This window comes from Chroicocephalus ridibundus, chromosome 1, assembly GCF_963924245.1.
Source record: "Chroicocephalus ridibundus chromosome 1, bChrRid1.1, whole genome shotgun sequence".
Classification (NCBI taxonomy): domain Eukaryota; kingdom Metazoa; phylum Chordata; class Aves; order Charadriiformes; family Laridae; genus Chroicocephalus; species Chroicocephalus ridibundus.
In genome coordinates this window covers 68,954,241-68,976,078 of record NC_086284.1, presented here as the reverse complement: position 1 = coordinate 68,976,078, position 21,838 = coordinate 68,954,241, and the positions used below count along the sequence as shown (strand labels likewise).

General features: G+C 39.8%; 1 protein-coding gene across 2 annotated transcripts in view; it reads left to right on the top strand.

Moving 5' to 3' along the window:
- RASA3 (RAS p21 protein activator 3) overlaps positions 1 to 18,447 on the top strand; it is a 138,568-nt gene extending 120,121 nt beyond the window's left edge. For both annotated transcript variants that reach the window (XM_063338386.1, XM_063338396.1), the window contains exons 13-24: positions 338 to 412; positions 921 to 1,044; positions 2,197 to 2,303; positions 2,841 to 2,918; positions 3,826 to 3,903; positions 4,463 to 4,536; positions 8,319 to 8,425; positions 9,321 to 9,403; positions 12,922 to 13,133; positions 13,918 to 14,021; positions 15,816 to 15,999; positions 16,600 to 18,447. In XM_063338386.1, the coding sequence (XP_063194456.1) occupies positions 338 to 412; positions 921 to 1,044; positions 2,197 to 2,303; positions 2,841 to 2,918; positions 3,826 to 3,903; positions 4,463 to 4,536; positions 8,319 to 8,425; positions 9,321 to 9,403; positions 12,922 to 13,133; positions 13,918 to 14,021; positions 15,816 to 15,999; positions 16,600 to 16,675 (1,302 nt within the window). In that variant the 3' untranslated portion in view covers positions 16,676 to 18,447. The remainder of the gene's footprint in view (positions 1 to 337; positions 413 to 920; positions 1,045 to 2,196; positions 2,304 to 2,840; positions 2,919 to 3,825; positions 3,904 to 4,462; positions 4,537 to 8,318; positions 8,426 to 9,320; positions 9,404 to 12,921; positions 13,134 to 13,917; positions 14,022 to 15,815; positions 16,000 to 16,599) is intronic.
- The last annotated feature ends 3,391 nt before the right edge of the window (positions 18,448 to 21,838 follow it).

The following is a 21,838-nucleotide window of genomic DNA, read 5'->3' as shown; positions in this document are numbered from 1 at the left end:
CAAAAAATGTCAAGTTTTTAAAGAATATAGATATACATTTAAAGTTGACTGTTTTGGCAAAATGGGACTTTTCTTGAACAGCCTTGCTTGAAAAAGTCTCACGAAGAATTCTTCATTTCAGTTGAAAGAAAGGGTATCAAGAATTAATGCTGGTTTTTGGAAAAAAATAAAGATCGCATGTAATTTACCTTCGATGCTTTGTCAAAAGAAAAAAATACAGTTTATAAAGTTGACTTTTGCCTTTTACCCCCAAAACCTAAGAGGTTATTCTTTTTACAAAACTTTTTCTACTTGAAGGTAAATTGATATATTAATTGTTCACTTTTTTTTTTTCTAGATCTGCCAGGTCCATAAACCTTGTGAAATTGATCCTGTGAAATTAAAAGATGGTGAAAACCTGGAAAATAACAGGGTATGCATTAGATTTTGAAGATATAATCTCTGTTTACACTATCAAGTTTAACTGAGGTCCTCAGATGTTTGATGTTGCAAATAATTTTGTCATTCATTAGAATACACTGGAAGCTTTCTTAACACCACAAACTGTTATAATTATTTTACAATGGCTTTACATTATGCTATAAATACAATATCTGTAGAGTGTTAATCACTTCTGCCCCTGCCCTTGAGGATAAAGATAACTTAGCCTGTGGGTCTACTAATGATGTCAAAAATGGTCTGTGAAAAGCAATGATATGCCATACAGCCATATAACTTGATGTTTGGTTTTGCTAGAAATAATATTTTTACTCTTGTACTTGAATATGTGTGTTACCATTGAGTGTGAGATTGTTTTGCAAGTATATAATGTTGAAAGTGAGAAAATCCTTAATGATGCCATTATGAATAAACCCAGGAATAATACCAGTTTCCACAGCAGAAAATGATACTAGTTTTGTCATAATTATTGCATTTTTCAGGAAAATCTGAGGCAATATGTTGATCGCATTTTTACTGTAATTACAAAATCTGGTGTAAGCTGCCCTACAGTGATGTGTGATATTTTCTTTTCACTAAGAGAATCAGCTGCCAAACGTTTTCAAGGTGAGTTTCTATATATTTTTTTGTTTTACATTACTGGTAGCTTTTCAGTGTAGGTGTAGTCTAGCAGTTTGCATGATCCATGATGGATTTAGTGATTGAGCAGCAGCTGTTGAAAATAGCATTTGGAGCGTGTATTAATGCTGTTTTTTCCTGATTATTCATTCCACAAAGAACATGACTTGTAATAGTTGTATGAGTTTTCCTTAAACATCTTTCAAAGGAAAATAGCATTTAAAAAGAGCATTATGATGGTATGTATTTATGGTTTCAATATTTTCAAAGTAACCCCTGTTTTCAAATGTTCAGGTTTTTGTAGTGGCTCATTCTGTAGACTCCATGCAGCTGAATTATTCTCTGCTCGTACGTCAATTTGTAATAAAGGCCAATCTATAAATTATTTCAGTCATTGCAAGCTCATTGCCCTAGGAGGCCCATGTGCTGCAGAGGTTTTCTGTCTGTCAAGACAGAATTCTTTCCGCTCCCTCCTAGTTGTTTTGGCTCTGTGAGAATGAGCAGGCAATATAATACCAGAATTGAGCAAAACAACCAACCTATGTATTTTCATGAAGCGGAGCAGATTACAATAAGGAAGGTTTAGAGAGAAATGCAAGTTCAGCTTTTAAACAGTCACTTCATAGTAGAGAAGCTCCAGCAGAAAGCCATTGATTGTGCTGTCTTGCTCTTTATTTTATGTAAAAATAAATAAATAGTATCTTCTGTAATTACCAACTGAAATAAATACATTAGGAGTCTATGCAGTGTTTGTGCTGAGGGCTATAACTAGATAACTGAGAGTTGGCCTCTGTACTGAACGTTTCATAAACTATGTAAATTATTCATCGTACTTTAGTTGCATAGATGGAATAGCAGATGTTTGTATGAAATTCCCTGTGAGGTGGAAAAGTGTATGGTGTTCTCCTTGTAGCCTGTGTCATGAACTCATTTCTAAAAAGACTGTCATTGACGTTTCCTTGGTTTATGCTAGACGATCTCTGGCTCCAAATCCTCCATCATCAGTTAATCCTGTAACTCACAAATATATACGTTTCCAGCACATGCTTGAGTTAGCTTTCTGAAGGCATTCTGATAATTTCAGAAGGTTTTTAAGGAAGGATTATTGAGATGCTGAGTAGAGGTCTTTTTTCTTAATAGGTGACCTAGATGTGAGGTATACAGCTGTTAGCAGCTTTATTTTCCTGAGATTCTTTGCTCCTGCCATTCTTTCTCCAAACCTCTTTCAGCTTACACCACATCATCCAGTAAGTACTGTATCAATTTTTTCTTGCTGTATATATAGTTCTGTCGCCATAGTCTGTCTATCAAGATTCTTTCTTCAGTTCTTTTAATAGCCTTTAGGAGAAGTACCTTTGTTAGTTTAAAGATCTGCTATGTCTGTCTTGGATATGAAGCATATGTTGGATGACTGTGTATGTGAAGAACTTGGAAGGTATAGGAGGAACAGTGAAATTTAAGGACAAAAAAGGTAGATGATCTAAGATGCTGTAGAAAAGACGGTCACTGCTTCATTTTTGCCACATTACGTTAATGCTGGATTGATTGTCAGCAATGTTTGGGGTTTTTTTTGCAAGTTAATTTCCTGTAGTTCTCTGAAGAGCAATAGGGTAGCTATGAAGCATGATCGCTTAAGAGTCAACAGCCTTTAAAAAAAGCAACTATTGTGTTTTATTGGGTCTTTTCTAATTTTATGTTACTTTTCTGTAAGTGAAATAAGAAAGGCGAAATTTAGTTTGCATATTTTAAATAGCTAGTCTATATAATATTGTTCTCTTTCCTAGGATCCTCAGACTTCTCGAACTTTGACACTTATCTCTAAGACCATTCAAACACTAGGCAGCCTATCAAAATCTAAATCTGTAAGTATGCCATTTTCATTTAAAGGCTTAATTCAGGAAAGTGATTTTTTTTTTTTTTAATCTTTTATCACTCATTGTAATTAAGCCTTTAAAATGCTTGAGTTGCAGTAGGCTTATGCAAAACTGGTTATGATTGCTTTGATTATAAGCCTCTCATGCTCACAGGAAAACTAAATCTGTCTTAATCTGAACTAAATTTCAGTAAAGCAAAATTGTGTGACCAGCCTAGAAGTCTGTTCCAGGACTTCTCATTCCCTCCTTCTGGAAGAAAGGTATTGATCAGGAAAACCCGTGAAATTCTCTACTTGCCTCCAGTACGTGATTAGCAGCTCTACAGGACTTTACAGATTGTTTCAGCATTTTAAAGCTCAACTGAGAAGAATCGCCCAATAAGGGCTATGCTTTTCTTCTCACACCAGTTCAGTTTTCTGCCAGTCAGTGATGAGATTAGATCTAAATGCCCATTCTCTGGATATTTGATTGAAATAAAACTTGTCTCTGGTGGTGTAGTTAGGATTCACACAGGCGACTGTAGATGAATCTGTACCTCAATTACGAATCCTTTGAGACAATAGAATTCTTTCTCTCACACTTCTTGTCAGCTTCTTTTGGGACCAAGATTAAAAGCCAAAGCAGAAGTTTGAAGCTCTTGAAGAATGTGTTATTAACTGTAGTAACTGAACATTTGAAATGCATTCTGCTACCTTTTTGAAATAAAAATTTGGTACTACTGAATGCGTGCTATACAACAGGAAAGTAGTGCTTTGCTTGTTTTACTTCTGGCCAGAAAAAAAAACCCCTTCTTGTCTGTGGTGGCTTGTCTCGTCTCATGGTCTACTGCTGTTAAAAATAATATTTTCTGTATAGACTGTATTATGATATGCATAGTTTTGGCTTTGTATTTCAGGCCAATTTCAAGGAATCCTACATGGCTACTTTTTATGACTATTTTAATGAGCAGAAATATGCAGATGCAGTAAAAAATGTAAGTAAACCTTTGAATGTTCTGAAAATCCTGCTGTGTTGTTGAAGCTGATGCGTGGAATCCTAGAATAGAATACATACGGTTTGTAAACCAGGGAGTGTGTGTTGGAAAATGCAGACTCCTGATAACTGTAATAGTCAAGAAACTTTTATCAAATTATGTGCATGTCAATAGTAGAATCTCTGGATCTACTTCTGCTTAATAATTAGGTTGGATTAACAAGCTGCTGCTTAGATCTTGAGACATATGCATGCTTCATAGAATGCTGCAGAACTGTGATGAAAATTGCTTAGTCCAAAAGGAAGTGAAAGATACATATAACAGAGGAGAAGCACAAGAAGTGGTGGTCATCTGCAGTTTTTCTGCTTAAGAGCGTTTGTGCTATTTTTAGTTTACAACCCAGGAAGCCTCCCAGATTCCTCAAGCGTGTGCCATTACCTTCTGTTTAACTACTTTTACAATATTTTCTTGTAGCTCTGTGCTGTACAAAATATTAAAGATTTTAATTTGGGTAGTGCAGTACTGGCAATTTTATCTATGCTTTTTGTTCACCTTTTAGTTTCTAGATTTAATTTCATCTTCAGGAAGGAGAGATCACAAGAGCATAGAGCAACCTATATTGCTTAAAGAAGGGTAAGCATGCATGTGCAACAAAACCCTCTACTTGTGTGCTTGCTACCGTTCTAAGGCAGCTATCTTTTTTTCTGCCACCCCTATTCCATCTGTGTGTTCAAAGAAGAATGTGGGAAGATTCTTGTGTTGGCTATTTCTACTCTCTGTGGCTTCTGTGCTGATTTTAGCATCTTTTAATTTGATTTAAACATCTTAATTTAAGTATGTTTTGAAATAAGTGGAGGAAAAGGAAGCCTGTAGAACTTAATTAGCACATCTAAGGCAAAATAAACTAAAATCAGCATTGTGTTAAAACCAAGTTGATTTTTTTTTTAAACTCCTGTGAACAAAAGCTGTAAAATTCCACTGTGAAGGCAGATACTGAATATCTTAGTGAGGGCAAAGCCTGCAAATGGAATTTGCTTTTGCTGCCCTGTAAGATCCATATGCTAATCATTATCATGGCCATTTCAAGGAAAATTTGTGATGCACTTGGAACAGTTTCTGCTTTTAGTACCTTTCCTTTTTTTGGAAGCATGTTCCGTATGCTGTATTAGTTTTAGATTAGTTTTAGATAGTAATTGTTGACTTTTTTTGTGTTACAAAAACAAGTTGTGAAGATCATCTAAGTGCTCTGTGGAAACAGCTTCTTTGAGCTGGGAGGAAGGAAGTAAAAAAAATCCAGATTCTTCCTGTCAGAGCTCAGTAAGCTGAACTGCTGCTTGAAAGTAAGCTTTCATGGTAGCTCTAAGTCATGCAAAAATTAGGTTTTCAGTGGAAACATGGCTACCCCTTCCAGTTAACCTCTGCAGTTCACTTCACTTCTCTGATGAGCATCTGTCTCTAGAAGCAAGTTTGTCTATTTTAATTCTGTACATTCATCATTCTTTTGTTTTTGAAAATAAATGTATAGTTTGTAACATTTTTCCTCTAACTCTAAAACATCTTTTCTGCCTCTGTCTTTCTTTTGCTCCTGTCTGATTTTTTTTCTGTCTTTTCTTGCTCGGCCTGTGCCTGCTGTTGTAAGGACTCTTAAACTAACAGTAAAGAAAGTTGATGGTAATAGTTCATGCAGGTAAGATGGTAGGAGCAGTTGCTGCTTTGCTGTAGCTATGGGCTGACAGCATGTCCTTCCTTTGCAGCAATAGACTGGTCTGAATTAACTCTCGGGAGGAAGTACTCTGTTTAACAACGCTGAAATGCCTGTGTAAACCCAGCAGAGAGCATTTTGTTACCTATTTCTTGATGTTGACCAACTCTTTTTTAAATTTTTTTTTCTTTTCTTCCTTTAAACAAAAACCTGCTGTAAATAGAGAATAAAGGACTTTTATCTGTAGGCAGAGGCTCCAAGAAGCACTGAGATTTGCTTAATAGTCAGTGTATAGATCCCAATAAACTCACTGGAAGTGATTAAGAAGTGGCCATACATTTTCTAAGCACTTCTTAAGTAGCATTCAGGTAAATTGTTCTCAAGGTTAAGGAGCGGCCTTCAGCTGTCTATTTTTTCTGACATTTTGCATTATTGCCATGTTACATCATGGGGAGTGGGTGGGAATTTTCACAGCCTTTGATTTGATTCTTCTCCAGATTGATTGGCTGGTTAGTGGGGTTTCTGTTTGCCTTTGCAGTGTTCTTATTTGCCTTTTTTTTTTCTTAATCTATCTTGCTTCTATTAAGAGTATTTAGATGGAGGCTATAGCGTATGTACTTTTGAACGAACGTACAGTACCAAAGATTAGTGACTGGCACTTGTGTTTGCTGGCATTAATCATGCCATCGCTGCTTAACAGCTGTCTGCATGGTTCTTTTCTAAAGGAAGAGAATTAAAAGGAGACTAGTTCTGCCGTTCTTGTAGGTGAAAGTGCCCTGCTGATGCTTCCAACCATGGCTAAGGCAGATCCAGACTCAGGTCTACCATAAATGCAAGAAGAAACAGTATCTCCAACTGCCCAGCACTGAAATGGGTTTCATCTTAGGTTTTTTCTCCTTTGTGCTTCTGACTGTTTGCTTCAACTTCTGACACATTCTGCGAATGTTAGAAACCAAGAAATCCTTTAAATTGTCCTTATAACTTACGGGCCTTTGAATGTTTGTCACCTATCTGTCGGAAATAAAAAACGTTCTTCTCTTGGCTATATCAGCTATGACAAATTTAATTAGAAATGTGCTCTTAGCTCTGCAGTATGGAATTTGCATTTTTCAAAGAGGGAGGCTCTGTAGGAGTTTGCAGTTTTAAGTCACTTTAAAGGGTGTTGGCATGAGAATGAAGAGAAACTAACTTGAAGAGCATATTTTCCAGCCCAAGGGTATCTGCTCTTACCTTGAAATTTGCCTTAACCTTTAAATATGAAGACTACCACCAGTGGGCCTGGTGATGACCTGAATCATATGGTTTTATGAAATATTTCTCAAGTAATCCAAGAATAAGGACCGAGCCAGTAACTATCTGACTGTTTTAAGAATGGGAGAGGTGTGTAACTATAACTGGTTTAAAAAAATTCGATTGCCGTTTACAGTCCTTGTCAGCTTTTGCCTCCACAACTTGGAATGGGCGGCAGGCACCAGCCCAGCTGGTTACAAAACAGTTAAAGTCTGCAGGAACTTGGGTTTCTGTTTGAGCTTTAAACAGACCTGCGGTTCGGTTGGATGCAGTGTATTTTTTTCTGATGAAAATATCAGAAGCGAGAAACAGTATTAGCTGTTCTAAGCGGTTTAGCTCTGCTATTGAAAATCTTCAGCCAAATCTTTCGCTGTTCTCTCTGTGTGCTCTTTGTGCTGTATAGTGCCTTCCTACTTGATAAAAACTACTCTGTAGTAAGTAGTTTTTACTGGCTCTGTTACACAATTCTGTATTTGCCACAATAGTTAATGTAATGTGTAGAGTAGCTGTTATCAACTCCCTACTGCATAGGCATACACATTTTTTTTCCACCAAAGGTGATGCTGAGCAGTGAAGTCACTAGGCTTTCCAAAGTCACCTTGAAGCTTTTGGATTGATTTAGTGGTTAGGAAGGTGCTGGATGCATCAGAGTTTCTTGTAAGCCTATTCAAGTTTGCAGTTAATTAAAACTGACAACTCACTAAATGGACACCCATCCCCTGCCAAAAATGGGGATGTGGGGGGTTCTAGCTTTCAGCTCTCAGATTGCTTTGTATGTTATTGAAAACGCGTTTCCAGCTGCAGCATCAATGTGCAATTGGAAATGGAGCTGTGGAACATCCTGATTTTGTTTCTAGAGCTTGAGAGTGACTAAAGCATGTAAGGGTACAATCCCTGTGCTCCAGAGGCTTTACAGCTGCCTTTTAATTAAACATACTCTAAACCTTTTGCGCATTCTCACAGCTTTAAAAGAAATAGTAAAAAAAAGCTTCTAGAGTTAACAGGTCAAGCTTAGCAGAGCAGCGCTAACCATGTTCTGCCCCTTTTCTGCTGTAGTAAGAAACCATTTAGCTGGATTTGTAACTGAGGAAAGCTGCGCTTCAGCTAACTAACTAGAGCCCCTGTGTAGACTACAAGTCAAGCTACGTGTCTTGCCCCTTAACTAGGTCTGGAAAAAGTACAGGCTTAACCAACAGATTCACTAAACCTATCCAAATGTGACTTTCCTTTCCTTGTCAAGACAAGGCCTCAATAATTAGGAAACAATGTGTGTCCCCTCTTAAAGCTTTGCAAGTGCCATCATGTGTATGTATATATGTATAGATCTGTATACATAAATACATATTTTATGTGTATGCATATATTCGTATGTATGTATCTGTAAGATCTGGTATATCGTAACAACTGTTATCCTGTTTACTAGGTTCATGATCAAGAGAGCACAAGGAAGAAAACGATTTGGTATGAAAAACTTCAAGAAGAGATGGTTTCGCCTGACAAACCATGAGTTTACCTATCAGAAAAGCAAAGGTAACAAAGGTTTGACAGTCTGTTTTTGATACATTTAAGCAAAGACTGAGATCTAGATCTGTGGAAGGTGCAGTGCAGGCAAGTCTGTCAGCCTGTATGTTCTTGTCCTTTTTTTCGCATGTCGGTACTGACTATTAGAGGAGCATCTTGGATAGCACAGTACCCTACAAATCAGCAAAATATTTGATAATACTTGTCTAGTATCAGTGATCAACTTCATCTGTAGGTTTCATAGTTATGTAGTAGATTGTCCAAGGAAACAAAACTCAGGATACAAATACCTTATGCTGGAATTTGGGTTTGTATTGAACATTCTCAGGTGCATCTCAGCTTGTTCTCATAAATTCTGTAGCATTGGCACAACTGGCTGCAATAGGCAGAGATTTGCCTGCAAGCTCTGAACCTGCAAAAATGTGTTCACTTAATGTTGCCTAATATCAAGGATTTTGCTTTTCCCAAATTGTTCCTGTCTGTTCAGTAGTACACAACAAATGCCACTTCCTTCCATTATATAAATACACAGGGAGTAAGAAAGATAAGGAAACATGCTCAGGTCATGCCAGCCTTCATTTCACACTCAACTTTGAGATTGTGTGTCACCACCATCAGCCTAGTTCAATTGATCTTACAGGAATGATTTCTTTCATTGTCACCTTCTCAGGAAATATACTGCATCCTGCTTCGGTAGTCACTTTATAAGAGGTTTGCTAGCATATAACAGAAATGAACTTAAGACTTAAGCACCATGCTAGTAAATCCCTGCTGAGTGAAAGATTTTTTTCTTGTGCAGTAAAAACCATCTTCGAAGGAATGGAATCAGCCCTTAGAATAAGGGCAGAGGGTGAAGTTGATTTGTGAATGAGTTGCTCAGTATCTGCGTGTGTGTGTTCTGCAGGTGATCACCCTCTGTGTAGCATTCCAATTGAAAACATTCTGGCAGTGGAAAGACTGGAGGAAGAATCCTTTAAAATGAAAAACGTAAGTAGGTCATCTTCATTACTTTACTTGTTAGGCTGGTCTAGATCCACCAGCCTAATCGCCTTTTTCCCTTTTGTAACCTGGATTGGGTTTCTATTGAAAGATGTACAACCACAGCTGCTTGTTCTGTATATAGTAGCAGGAGTTTCCAAAAGTACAGCCCATTCAGATTCTTAACAGCCCAGTCAGCAGTCCTTGGGTTTCGTGATCTGCAGCACACTCAGTACTGACCACTGCTGATCAGCTGTTTGGGCTCCATAATGTTGGGCTCCATAATGTTAGAGACAGGTAAGATAATCAAGTCCCTGCCCTTTATGCCAGAGCTCTCTGTTGGGAAAGAACTGGCTGCTTATAATTGTGAAGGATCGCATCTTCTTTCTTAGCTATCAGAGTTTCTTTGTCAGTTAATGAAAGTGGATATATATTTGGGTTAGGTCATGTGCCAGAACAACATCTGTGCTGTGCCCGGTACAGTTTAGCATTTTGATTGCCACATTAGCAAAATAAACCTGTGTTTCTCATGCATGGAACACTACTGCCAACTTCTGTATGTGATACATACCATCCATTGTGTAAGAACGGTTCTTAGACATGATGAGTTCAGGTGACGCTGGGAGCCTTTATCATGCTCTTCTGCCTGTCAAGCTGAGTACGGTCCTCACAAAGTTTTACTTAAAAACAAACAGAAAACCAGCTTAGTGTTTTCCAATTCTAAACAGGCATCTACTACAGACTTCTTTATACACATAAATGGTTGAGACTTTTAGCTTTTCTGCCTTTTAAGTCTTTCCTGCCGTCTGCACTGCTTATGGACACCATGCAGGGCAGTGCTCAAACCTGTCCTAGGTAATTAGGTTACTCAAACAGCGCTTTGTTAAAGTGAAATACAATGTTTAACTCCTCAGTATTTTCCCTGTTTCAGGCATTATTTTGGTAGCATATGTGTCTCTCAAAAGATTAAATAAGTTTCAGATCACTTGCTTCTAGAGCAATCTTCATTGTACTGTTGCTGGCTCTAGTGTTTATAACTCATGTTAATTACATAGGCGAAAGCAACCAAGCTGCAAAATAATTCTAAAGCTATCATAAGGCAGCTGTAACGTGATGAACTGTTGCCAACTGTAGTCTGCAAAATAACTTGATTGAAGTAGCCACACAGTTGAGATAAAACTTACTGTGTGTGGAAAGGACCTGAGCTGTAATTCTGATCAACTCTTCAGTGACAGCAGTCTTTAACTTATGCCTGAGTCTACTGGGCTAGAATGCATCCAAAATATCCCTTTATTGTAAAGATTTATTATAGGAAAAATATCCCTTTATTGTTAACATCAGAAACTGTGCTCTATTTTGGTTGCTTAAATTCAGTATTACCTAGGAAATGAAGGTGACTACATCCATTCTGCAAAGTAGGGGTCAGAGTGTTTCCATAAGCAGTAGAAAATACCGTTATCACCCTCCCATGATAATATATTCCCATGTATCTTGCCATACCTAAATAGAATACTGCAGCAAGAACAGAATTCACAAAACACCACAGCAGATGTATTTGCGAGGGATATTCCATCATGGGTGCTAAGTGTGACTAAAGATCCACATTTTCTATAAATATGTATCTGTGCTCTGAATTGCACCAAGTGTGTCTTCCTCGCTCCTGATAAATTTGCCTGTCTGGCAGCAAGGCCAGTAGCTTTCATCTTCCTTAAGCACAGTTTGGGCTGTGTGGGGGTGGCTTTAAGTACTGTTCAGGTCTTCTGTGTTGTTTGAGAAGCAACTGGTGGTTTTGGTAGTGTAAGGGTCTTGCAACCACTTGAAATTCTTGGCTGAGTTGTGGGCTTCTCAGTAACAGTTGCCATATGTTAGTTCACTTAGGTTGGTATCCCCTTACACAAAGCCATACTCCTTAAATCTGTTCCTTTGTTGTAATGCAGAAGGCTCTATTTACCCCAGCAGGACATAAAATTCTTTTCCCTGTAGTTCTGTGTTAATGGAAGGGTGAGCTGCATGCTCCTGTCTTCCTCGTTCCTTCCTTCCTTCCCTATTCCCCAGACTCAAATTGCCAGTTATGTCCTGAAAAGTTGTATTAAAAGGACTCTGTCTTTGGTGTGTATTTTGGTAGCACTGGACTGATCACACTAGCAGCTACTACATTGCTGTTGCGCATTGTGCCTTTCTAATTATTGTCTGACATCTATAGGGATACTAAATCCAGGGAAATGACTGTTGGAGCTTTCCCTTTCCTGTTAGAAGGGACATTGTAATTAAAAAAAACCTGTTAGTTTACAAATGAGCAAGTATATTTGCAAGATACTTCAAAGGATGTGCACCTAAAAGTGTCACAAGGGAAGAAGAGATTGTACCTGGTGCCCATCTGCGATATTCTCCTGAGCAGCTAGGTGCAGAATTCAGGTCAATGTTTCAGGTCTTTGTAATAGGCAAAAGTGAATTTCAATTTTGGTGGGGTTTTCAGGGTTTTGGTGATGTTTTTGGGTTTGGTGTTTTTTTGGGGGTTTTTTTGTGCTTCTGTTTTTCTTTTTAAAGTAGCACGGAGAAACCAAAAAATAATATTCCACGATATGGACAGTGTAATGTCTAATGATTTGAATAATCAAATGAAGAAGTAAAGGGGGGAAGGAAAATTTAGGGATACCTGAGAGAGAGAGGAAAACCCATTAAAATGAAGTATTTGCAGAAGCTAGAGGAAATGAAGATGGTTGGCATTTGCATTTCCAAAATTTGCAGTTAAGATCACTAACTTGAGCTTGGTTAACTTCAGTGCGTGATCAGTATAATCAAGCAATAAGGCTGTGCGTCAGCAACTTGCTTCTTCAAGAGGAGGAAAATAAACGTGATTGTGCCACTTCAGCTTGTGAGCTGTTTGCAACAGGCAAGAAAGCTCTAGTTTAGATTTTCAGTGCCCAAGCTATAATGCAGAATTAATGTGTAATTATTTGAATCACCCTATGGCGATTAAAGAGCAACTGTGTTGCTGTGATTTGCTAATAGCAGCTATAGTTGGGTGCAGAAGTGTGGAAGTTAGAAAAGGAAAGAATCATGCTGAAATTGGTGTGAAAAAGACAAGAGGTAGGGGAGTGTGAAAACAAAGCTGTCGCTGAGGCCGGATCCAAACTCTTGCTCTTCTCTTTTCTGCCCCCTGCTGACTAGCGTTTCCTTTCAGTGTTGGGTCCTTCTGTCAGCCTTCCAAAACATGGAGCTGCAGCATTACTAAAATTGCATCCCTGAGTCTGACAACAAAGCCTGTTGAGGCCCAACCAGCAAGTTGGTATTAGCTGTTTGTAAATCATCTCCTACAGGAACAGTATCTTACTCCTTATGCCAGGTGAAAGGTCTTGTTGTTTTAAGGGCACATTTGCTGCTTGGTTTTGTGTTGAAATGTATTTATTGGTGCATTATTTTAGTATGTTGTGTTTTTCCTTTAATAAATCATCAGTCTGAGCCCAGTCTGAAGTTCACAGACTCATTCTGGTGGTTTATTCTGTGGCTTATTTCTTTATTTGCAGATGTTCCAGGTGATCCAGCCTGAAAGAAGAGTCCTGTATATCCAAGCAAATAATTGTGTGGAGGCCAAGGACTGGATTGATATCCTCACCAAAGTTAGCCAATGCAACAAGAAGCGCCTCACAGTCTATCATCCCTCTGCTTATCTTAATGGCCACTGGCTTTGCTGTAAAGCTACTGCAGATAATACTCCTGGCTGCACACCCTGCACCGGGTAAGGATTGGTAACATGCCCTCGGTGTAGGTATTGCCAGGGGTATGTGCGTCTCTGCAGTGTGACTTGCAGGTATGCAGTTACCAAGAAGATCTGCCACGTCCGCAGGCGTTGTGGTGTTTTCAAAGGCCATCTTTACTGTTATTTCTGATACTGTCGGTGTCTGCGTATCTTGGTCAAAATGTTGACATTTTTAGAGTTCAAGACGTTGATAGGAGTTGACTCTGGGATGAGATACTTTGGTCCTGATTATCTGTCATTAGTAAAAAGTCAGAAATCCCTACGGTGTCCTGTTTGGAAATTCCTGAAACAGTCAGTCATCTGCTTCTAGATTTAATTCTAAATGGATCTTTTTCTAAGGGGTCCACTCGTGCTCTCTGTTAAATAAAGAGGTACTGTCTGGTTCGTAGGAAACTATTTTCATCTAAAATGAGAGAAGCAATAAGTCTGTAGTGGTAGTTAGGCTCAGGATATAAGACCTGGACAGTTGGGAGTTCAGTGCTTTGGCTCCTCCATCTGGTTATAGCAGCCTAATTCACCAAAATGTCTGGATCCTGATAACGCTCCTCTCTCAAGTCAGAGTGAAAGCATGCTGGATAAATCTAGGTATAAAGAAGTTTGAACTTGTCTACTTTTTCTCTTGGGAAAAAATGGGAAGTTTTGAGATCCATTACATACGATCTATTGGCTTTCATGAGTACTCACTTTCATCCTTGTTAAGTGCTTTTTTGTGCCATAATATACTGTTTAGCATGTAACTTCTACCCCTTCCTGATGCTTACAGAGGCCTGCCAGCAAATATACAACTGGATATAGATGGAGATAGAGAAACTGAGCGCATCTACTCTCTTTTCAACTTGTATATGCCAAAATTGGAGAAAATGCAAGGTGAGGATGAAAGATCGTTGCATCTTCAATACACTTAGCAAGGCAAAAATACCTGTGAAAAATTGTATGTTCTAGTTAGAGCAGTCTTGCGAATCACATCCTAGAACACAGTGGCCGTTATTTAGCTTGTTTCCCTTTCTGCTGTCTCGAGGCAGTTGTGTGAATTATTTCTGGTGCAGTGTGCAGTCTCATAGTCTGTACAAAGTTCTTTGCATAATAAACAGTTGTTTGAAATACGGTCTTAACCACAGCATCCTAAAATAGCATAAGCACCGAGCATTGCTTGGATGCTCTGAATTGACAAATCAGAGTGTGCACTAAACCAGAAGTTTACTGATCCTGAAAAGAAGCACCAGCAAAGTTGAGGTTTCAGTGGAACATGGTTTTGTGTTACCAGAAGTCATGTGCACATTCCCTGATTTGGATCCCAAGAACAGGCTGGATACAAATGGTTTTTCAGGAAGGCTCTTTCGGAATTTTCAGCGAAAGATGACCTGTGGATGTCTGTGAAATGTTGAAAAATGAAGAGTGTGCTAGGAAACCGTCAGGAGCTGAGGGGAGCAGAAATGTGACATGAAGGATAAAAGAAAGAAGAGACAGCAGAGGAAGTTAGTACTAGCAGGCATGCCAAGAAAAGTATCCGGTGTACATGGTGCCAGACTTGAAATCCCAATTTAGCACAGGGAGTGGCAGGGAAGCCTTCACTGTGGCACTGATCTTTAAATAGGACTTTATTTTATAATATGAGATAAGCCAGTGGTGTCAAACACACAGATTGGAAAGCACTTTAATCCATTCCTGGCCGCCGTGCAGTTGCAAACTTAAGATCCCCACCACTTCCGAGCTGTCTGAACCAATGCCCAGCTTTCCCCTGTTCCGAATCTTCACTGCCAGAGCCAGCATTGAGTTTCAGTGTCGGGGAAAAGGACACAGGTCTGGCACAGACAGTGCAGCAAGGGGAAGGTAACTCGAAAGCTGAGACCGGGACAGCAGGAAAGCTGGGGAAAAATAGAGACAAAGTAAAATACTCTCTCTCCCCTTCTAATGTGCTCGGCTAGAATGCAGAAGTGAATCACATGATGAACGTGTTGCAAATGTTCATGTCATGATCTCTTAGCCAGGAAGGCTCTCTGGTAGGGTAAGAAGGTAGAGGATGACTTGCCCCTTCTTAGGATATGTCCCTAAGCAGGCAGCCAAGCAGTAGTCATGACATATTCTGCTTATGCTTGTTGTATGAATCTTCTAGGGGTAATGTGGTAAAACATCTTCTGCGACTACTTCAACCTCTAATTGTTTTAAATTCAGTCTGTTGTGCAGTGCTGTACTTGCGTAGCTGCTGCTTAGGAATGGGACCTATCCTTCCAACCAGTGAATACTTGACTTCATGCAGGCCAACCCTGCAGTGCAGTGGCAGAGTTAGGCCTGTGTCAAAGTTCCCAAAGTGCATGCGTGGGGTACTGCTAGTGGTAATTGAGACGAAAGCGTTGCCTGTGCAGCAAAGGACAGCTTTGCACCAAGCCCGGAGCAGCTGCCGGGCTTGCTGCCCTTTCCTTACGAGATGAGGAGGAGGGAACAGGCGTGGGACAGCCTCTGTGCCTACCAACAGCCCAGCAAAAGGACAGGGAATTGCTCCTTCTGCTGTTGCTCTTGATGTCAGCCACAGTTCTGTCGTGGTCACACAGAAGCAAACCAAGGAACTGTAAGAACCCTGGACTGAGTATTTCTAGTCTACTTCTCTCACTTTTTTTCCCCTGCCTATCTGATACTTATTCCCATACTTTATTTTTTCCCCAGAGGCCTGTGGCAGCAAATCTGTGTATGATGGACCTGAAGAGGAAGAATATTCCACATTCATCATTGATGACCCTAAGGAGACATATAAAACACTAAAGCTGATTATTGAAGGTGTTGGAACTTTAGAGCAGGAACATGCTCAATATAAGAGGGATAAATTTAAGAAGACAAAATATGGAAGCCAGTAAGTATAATGGGTTATCCAAACAGGGGAACAATCCTGGGAAATCCCTTGCTTATGTTCTGGGCTTCATCATATTCATGCTCAAAAAAGATCCTGCAAATACATATAAAGTAAGGCTGTGACTTAGGATTGATATCACAATATTTTAAAGGACTGAAAGGAATTTTTAAATGCTTATTTTTTAATTCGGTTTCATTCATAAAAATAAGTGTGGGGTTTTTGGATTTTAGGATTTTTTTTTAATTTTGAACTTGTGCTTGTGGAATGAGCTGTAAATACCAGAAGATACATGTATTTACCAGCTTATTTTAGAGTGTTGGTTTAAAAATGGGAAGAATGGCTGATACAGCCACATGACTGTATTTTGTGTACACGTAAATAAAGGAGCATTCTGCGCATGACTGACAAAAAAGAGGATCAATTCAATCGGTTCTTCCAGTTCAAATAAGATGCAGTGTTATCATTACAATTACAGCTTTGAAAATCAAACTTAGGGGAAAGGTTTTGTCTGTTCACTTTCCATTCTGGCATTTTGATGTCGTGACAGAAAATTCTATTTATAGTACTTTTTATAGTACTTTTTTTTTTCTTTCCTTTTAGGGAACACCCCATTGGTGACAAGAGCTTCCAGACGTACATCAGGCAGCAGTCAGAGATCTCAGCACATTCCATATGAAGTGCAAAGGACATCACAGGACAGTGCTGAAGGGTCGATCAGTGAAGCTAAATAGCAAAACAAAAGGGAAGCCACACATGTAGCAAAATGTATGGATAAGTGTCAAGCTTACAAACTTTGAGACTTGCTAAACATATTCTCTTTTCAAGAAACTGTTATAATAGTTGCTATGCACTTTATTCATCTGGTTATTGACAGATGATAAAACTCTGCCTTCTAGGCAGTTGTTGTCATGTGTATTTTTAAATTTGCTTTGGTTTCTTGGAATCTAGTGATCAGTTCAATGATCAAGGTGTGTGGACTTCATCTTGACAACTTCCATGCAATTCCTTATGTTTCGGAAACCAAGCATGCTGCTAATATGCAGCATTTTCGAGAATGGTTGTTTGTTACTGTTTTTTCTTCCTGAGTAATGTATATTATGCCACACCGCTGTGTGCTCTCTTAGGAAAACTTAGTAACACTTTACTTTTAATGCCTGCATTTAGAAAAGAAGCAGAGGAAAACCCCTCTGGTGTAATCTCTTGCGTTGTACCTTGTATTCTGAGCAGGCCAAGGAGCAGGCCTTTTGTTTTTACAGCAGCATAATTTTTGCTAAATGTGCACAGTTCTTAATAGAAATTCAGATCTGAATGGTACTCTTGATATTTTTGAGATACAAAGTCATTTCTCCAGACACATTCAGCAGACTTTGGTTTTGAAGATGCGATCTCAGCGGTATAATAAAACTGACTCTCATAAATATGAGGAAGAAAGAAATGAACTTATGTCAAGGCTACATGTCTCTCTTATGCAGTCCAGTGACTGGTAATCTTTGAAAGTCTGCCAACTGAATGGCAAGGTAAGCTGATTTTGATGACCTTTTACCACCACAGCGAGAAGGAAGAATTGAATACAATCTGGCAGCTGAGACACGCTGACTCCCAGGCACAAAAGCCGTCAAGATGGGTTTTCTCTGAAAGGATGTTTAAGCACTGGAGTCCATGCTATCCTAGACCACTTGCTTTTCTGGAAAATAGATTTCTACTTTTCCAAAAATGTTTTTAAATACTTTTTTAAAGAGACTTGTTAAAGGATATTTAGTATATTAACATGCATAATGGTAACTTGTTAATATTCTGAGTGTAGTGAAAATGGAATGAGCTGTGTATCTCACTAATACCAACAAAAGTCATTAAGGAGGGGAATAAAGATCTGCTAAATATACGGTAGATATTTATGTATGCTGTTTAGTTGTACACCATAACTTTCCTCGTATAAGGGTCTGATTTACAAACACCTAGCTTTGATGGCATGGAAGCCTGCATGATGGACTTTAAGCTTCTGTGGGGTAGAAGCTAGTGTTGGTTTTAAGCTGAATTGGAACAGCAAGTGTTGAACTATCAGTTTAATATGAAGATATCTGTATCTTTGCTTAAAGTGTTACAGATTAACTCTTAACTGTGTCCTCATTGCATCTGACATGATGTAAGATGGGTGAAGTACTTTGAATGCCTCTGTTTGTTAGTGATGCTCTTAGGAATGAGGTTTTCTTTTTGTTTGAGTATATAGTAGACCACCTCCTAGTAGATGATAAATGATCTTTTATTCATCTTCACCCCGCAGACAGGGGAAAGGGAAGTAATGAAGCATTGCAGAGATGCATTTTGGACTCCAAGCTTTTAGCTGCCATGAACTGCAATTTTTAACATGTATTTGTAACTTAATGTTGTTTATAAAATACTAATGATCTGTAATGTGTGTTCTACTTGCCAATTAAAAGAAATGTTTTATTTCTGAAAACCGTGTGCACATTCGGTGTCTGTTTAGATTTCACAGTGGTCACCAGGGGTGCCTGGTGGCACAGTATCTGCTGTTCAGAGTTGGACGATGGATGGAGATCCTTGTGAGTGTAAACCAATCTCTGTTGGGGCTGGTGAGTCTTGTCCTTACTGCTCCTCCCATCTGCACCCCTTTTATTGGGTCAGCATTGCACCCATAGGACTCCGCAGTGAACCAGATTGGGCACCTGAGCCAGCCACAAACTACTCTTGCAAAGAAAGCAGTTGTCGCTCAGCTAGATCAGCCTTTGGAACTGGTTCCTTGTGTTATTACACAGCTGTTGCTGCTGCGAGGGAGGGGTGAGTCCATGTTGAAAGGACAGGAGGAAAGAGATGAGAGCACTGCACCCTGCACGTAGATTGGCTCATGACCCTGTGGAACCGCCACCCTTCCGATTAGGATCGGTTCTGTGGCAAAACCTTGGGCATGCTGAGGTTTGTGCAAGTCAGTCTTCTGGAGCTTACCAGTCCTCTCTGGATACTCACGTGCGTTAAGCTTTGGCTGGGAGGTGGTGTGTGACGAGCTGCGCTCACTGGGTCTGTTGGGGAGTGTTTGCAGGAAGGCCAGGCACAGCCCTGCCGGGGTAAAAAGCTGTTGACCAGCTCATTCGGGAGTGTTCAAGGTAACTCCCACTGCTGTGTCACCAGAACGCAGGTGTGCATTTCTGAGAAACTTCTGGAGAAGAACTTCTGCAGGCACACTCTAGATGAGTGACAGTAGTGGTTTAACAGGTAAACCACAGCCAGGAAAGAAAACCAAACTGATGGTGGAAGATAAATCACCGCTGTCTTGGTGAAGGTGAACTTGACCACAATTACGCAAGTTTGTGTTTTTGCTGAGGAATTGTAAACCTTGTTTTAAAAACAAACAAGGTTTTAAGTAAGATGAGGTAGTAAACTGACACAGGGTTTGTAAGAAACGAGCAGAGTTAAATGCAAAATTACTGTAACGTTGTTCTCCCAGCTCTGTCTCTTTTCCACTCAGTCTCACTCAGGGTATACAATGATTTTGTTTTCCTGCTAACATGTCTTAGCTTAAGTCAATAGGAAATCTTTGAAAGCTGCTTTTGTTACGGCATAACTTAATTAACAGGGTTGGTGTGGGGATTGCCTTAAAACTGGGCTTCCAGTACTTGCTTAGCCTCTGTCTCCTGTCTGTCTGCAGCATATGTATCTGATGGTATCTTCAGAAATACTCAGCAAATCCTGCCCACGAGACAGATGATGTGATAGGAACACTTGGGACAGTATCCCTTATATCTGGAATGAAGAAAATAACATTTAAAAAAAAAAAGGCAAAAAAAAAAAAGAGCACAGCCATAAGTAAGCATTTCAGGTCAGTGTTCTTTCCTTCTGTCCTCTATTCCAGCCTGAAAGGCAAAAAATCATTTTTTTTAAAGAAAAAAATTTAGAATCTGGGCTGTTCTCTCCTGAGACTCCTGATGCCAAAGAAGGTCCTCGTGCCTGTTTTCTCCCTTGCTGAACCAGCGCACTAGGGCACATCTGACCTGGCGACAGGACTCATGTGGCCCTGCCCTGTGTCCATTCCAGTTCAACGGAGGTGGCGTCTCTGGCCAGGCAAATGTCCTCGTGCATTTTGGAAGTAAAGAGTTCAGATTGGGAGATTCGGCTGTGAAACTGCACACCCGAAGTCAGGTTTCCCGTGAGACTTTCCTAAGGTAATGGACAGGAGTTTACTTGACAGATAAAATCTTGTCACTTGTGTGTGCCTGTTTTCTAGGTGGCTGGAGTAGAGCTGGAGAGCAGCTGCTGCAGTGATGACAGATCACTGTTAGTGCCTTTTCACGTTGTGGCTGTTGTATCTGAAGCTGTGCTGGGATGCAGTCAGTTGGGCAGCAGGAGTGACGAGCCTTGCATATGCCAATGATCTCTCAAAGCTCTGTCGGCACCAGTGGCAATTGGTTCTTCACCCAGTAAGATTTTAATGAGGTCTGTGTATGGGGGAGAGGGTTGAAGAACAAGGTTCTTGTCTGGAAACGTTTCCATGTAAAAATCACCAAATGGTAAAAAAGAAAAGCGTGATGTGCCATGGGCATGGCGTGCAGCCGATGCAAAGAGCACCCAGGGCCCTCCACACCCTTACAAGGCTCATGGGAGTAAGCGCCAGCGACTGCAGTCTGGGAAGCTGTGAGAAATCAGTGAGAACTGCCTGCATGAGAAGCTGATTTGGGGCTAAGGCGCCTGGCTGTGTGATGCAGCTGTCTGAGGCACTTGGATGTGGATGTGATTCCCGTCTCCATCCCTTCTCTCCAACTCTCCATGCAGCTTCAAGGAAGCTATTTCGACTTGCAATCCCAAAAGTGTGGTTATAAAAGGCTGTGTGAGAAGCTGGCCTGGATAGCAGGAGAACGCGTGAACCCTGCCAGTCCCCATTAAGACAGAAGTGCTGTATTCCTACATGGGTAAGATTATGGATCTGGGCTGTGTAAGAAAAGACTGGAAGAAGCCATCACGGAGCTCTAGGTTCCTAAAATAACCTAAGATAAAATAGGATCCTAGGAGATTCATCCTGAATCTAGAAACCAGCATGCCTAACTTCTGAACAAATCGCACATGCCTTTCCATTTCAGTTCCCATTTTTCATCTGCTGCTCCATTTGAGTCACTCCGATTTACCTGAAAAGTTCAAACCGTTGGGTTTACCGTGTTTGCGCAGAGCTATTACTTTTAAGACAAAGTTGCCTGGTTTTAGCAGGTTTGCCTGCAAAGTTAATGTGGATGTGTTGGTTGAAAACAAGGCTCACCAGCAGCCTGGACTAAATTTAAAGTATGTTTATGTGATAAAAAGGGAAATGAGCTTTTGACTAGTTTGAAAACATTGCCATGCTGAATCTTACCAAAAACATACCCTGGATATACACAGTTCTGGTTAACAGCTGGTTCATTCTGGCAAATTCTCTCCACGAGTGTGGAGCCTGTATGATGTCTGACTAATTTTACTAAATTCACTCAACTGCTTTAACCTCCATCACAGTTGTCGCTGTTACACTCTCCTGTCCTAAAGCTGTCAAAAGGAAATATGTTTTTTATTATTCACTTGAGGCCACAACAAATGTACTACCTGGATATGGACTCATACTTAAGTGAAAACAAGTAAATCTTGATAGAGGTGACAATGGTGCACAGGGTTGTCATCAGGTACCAGAGGTGTACCTGCTGTACCAGAAATTAATTTATTTGATTAAGAAAGGCACTTTGGATAAGTGTCGCCAATGTATTTCTCTGGGGGTGGAAACTAAAACTGTAGTCACTATGTTTGTGTAGAGAAATCTGCTGACAAGAGTAAAGGAAGCAAATTTTACGAATTACAGGGAAAGAAAAAG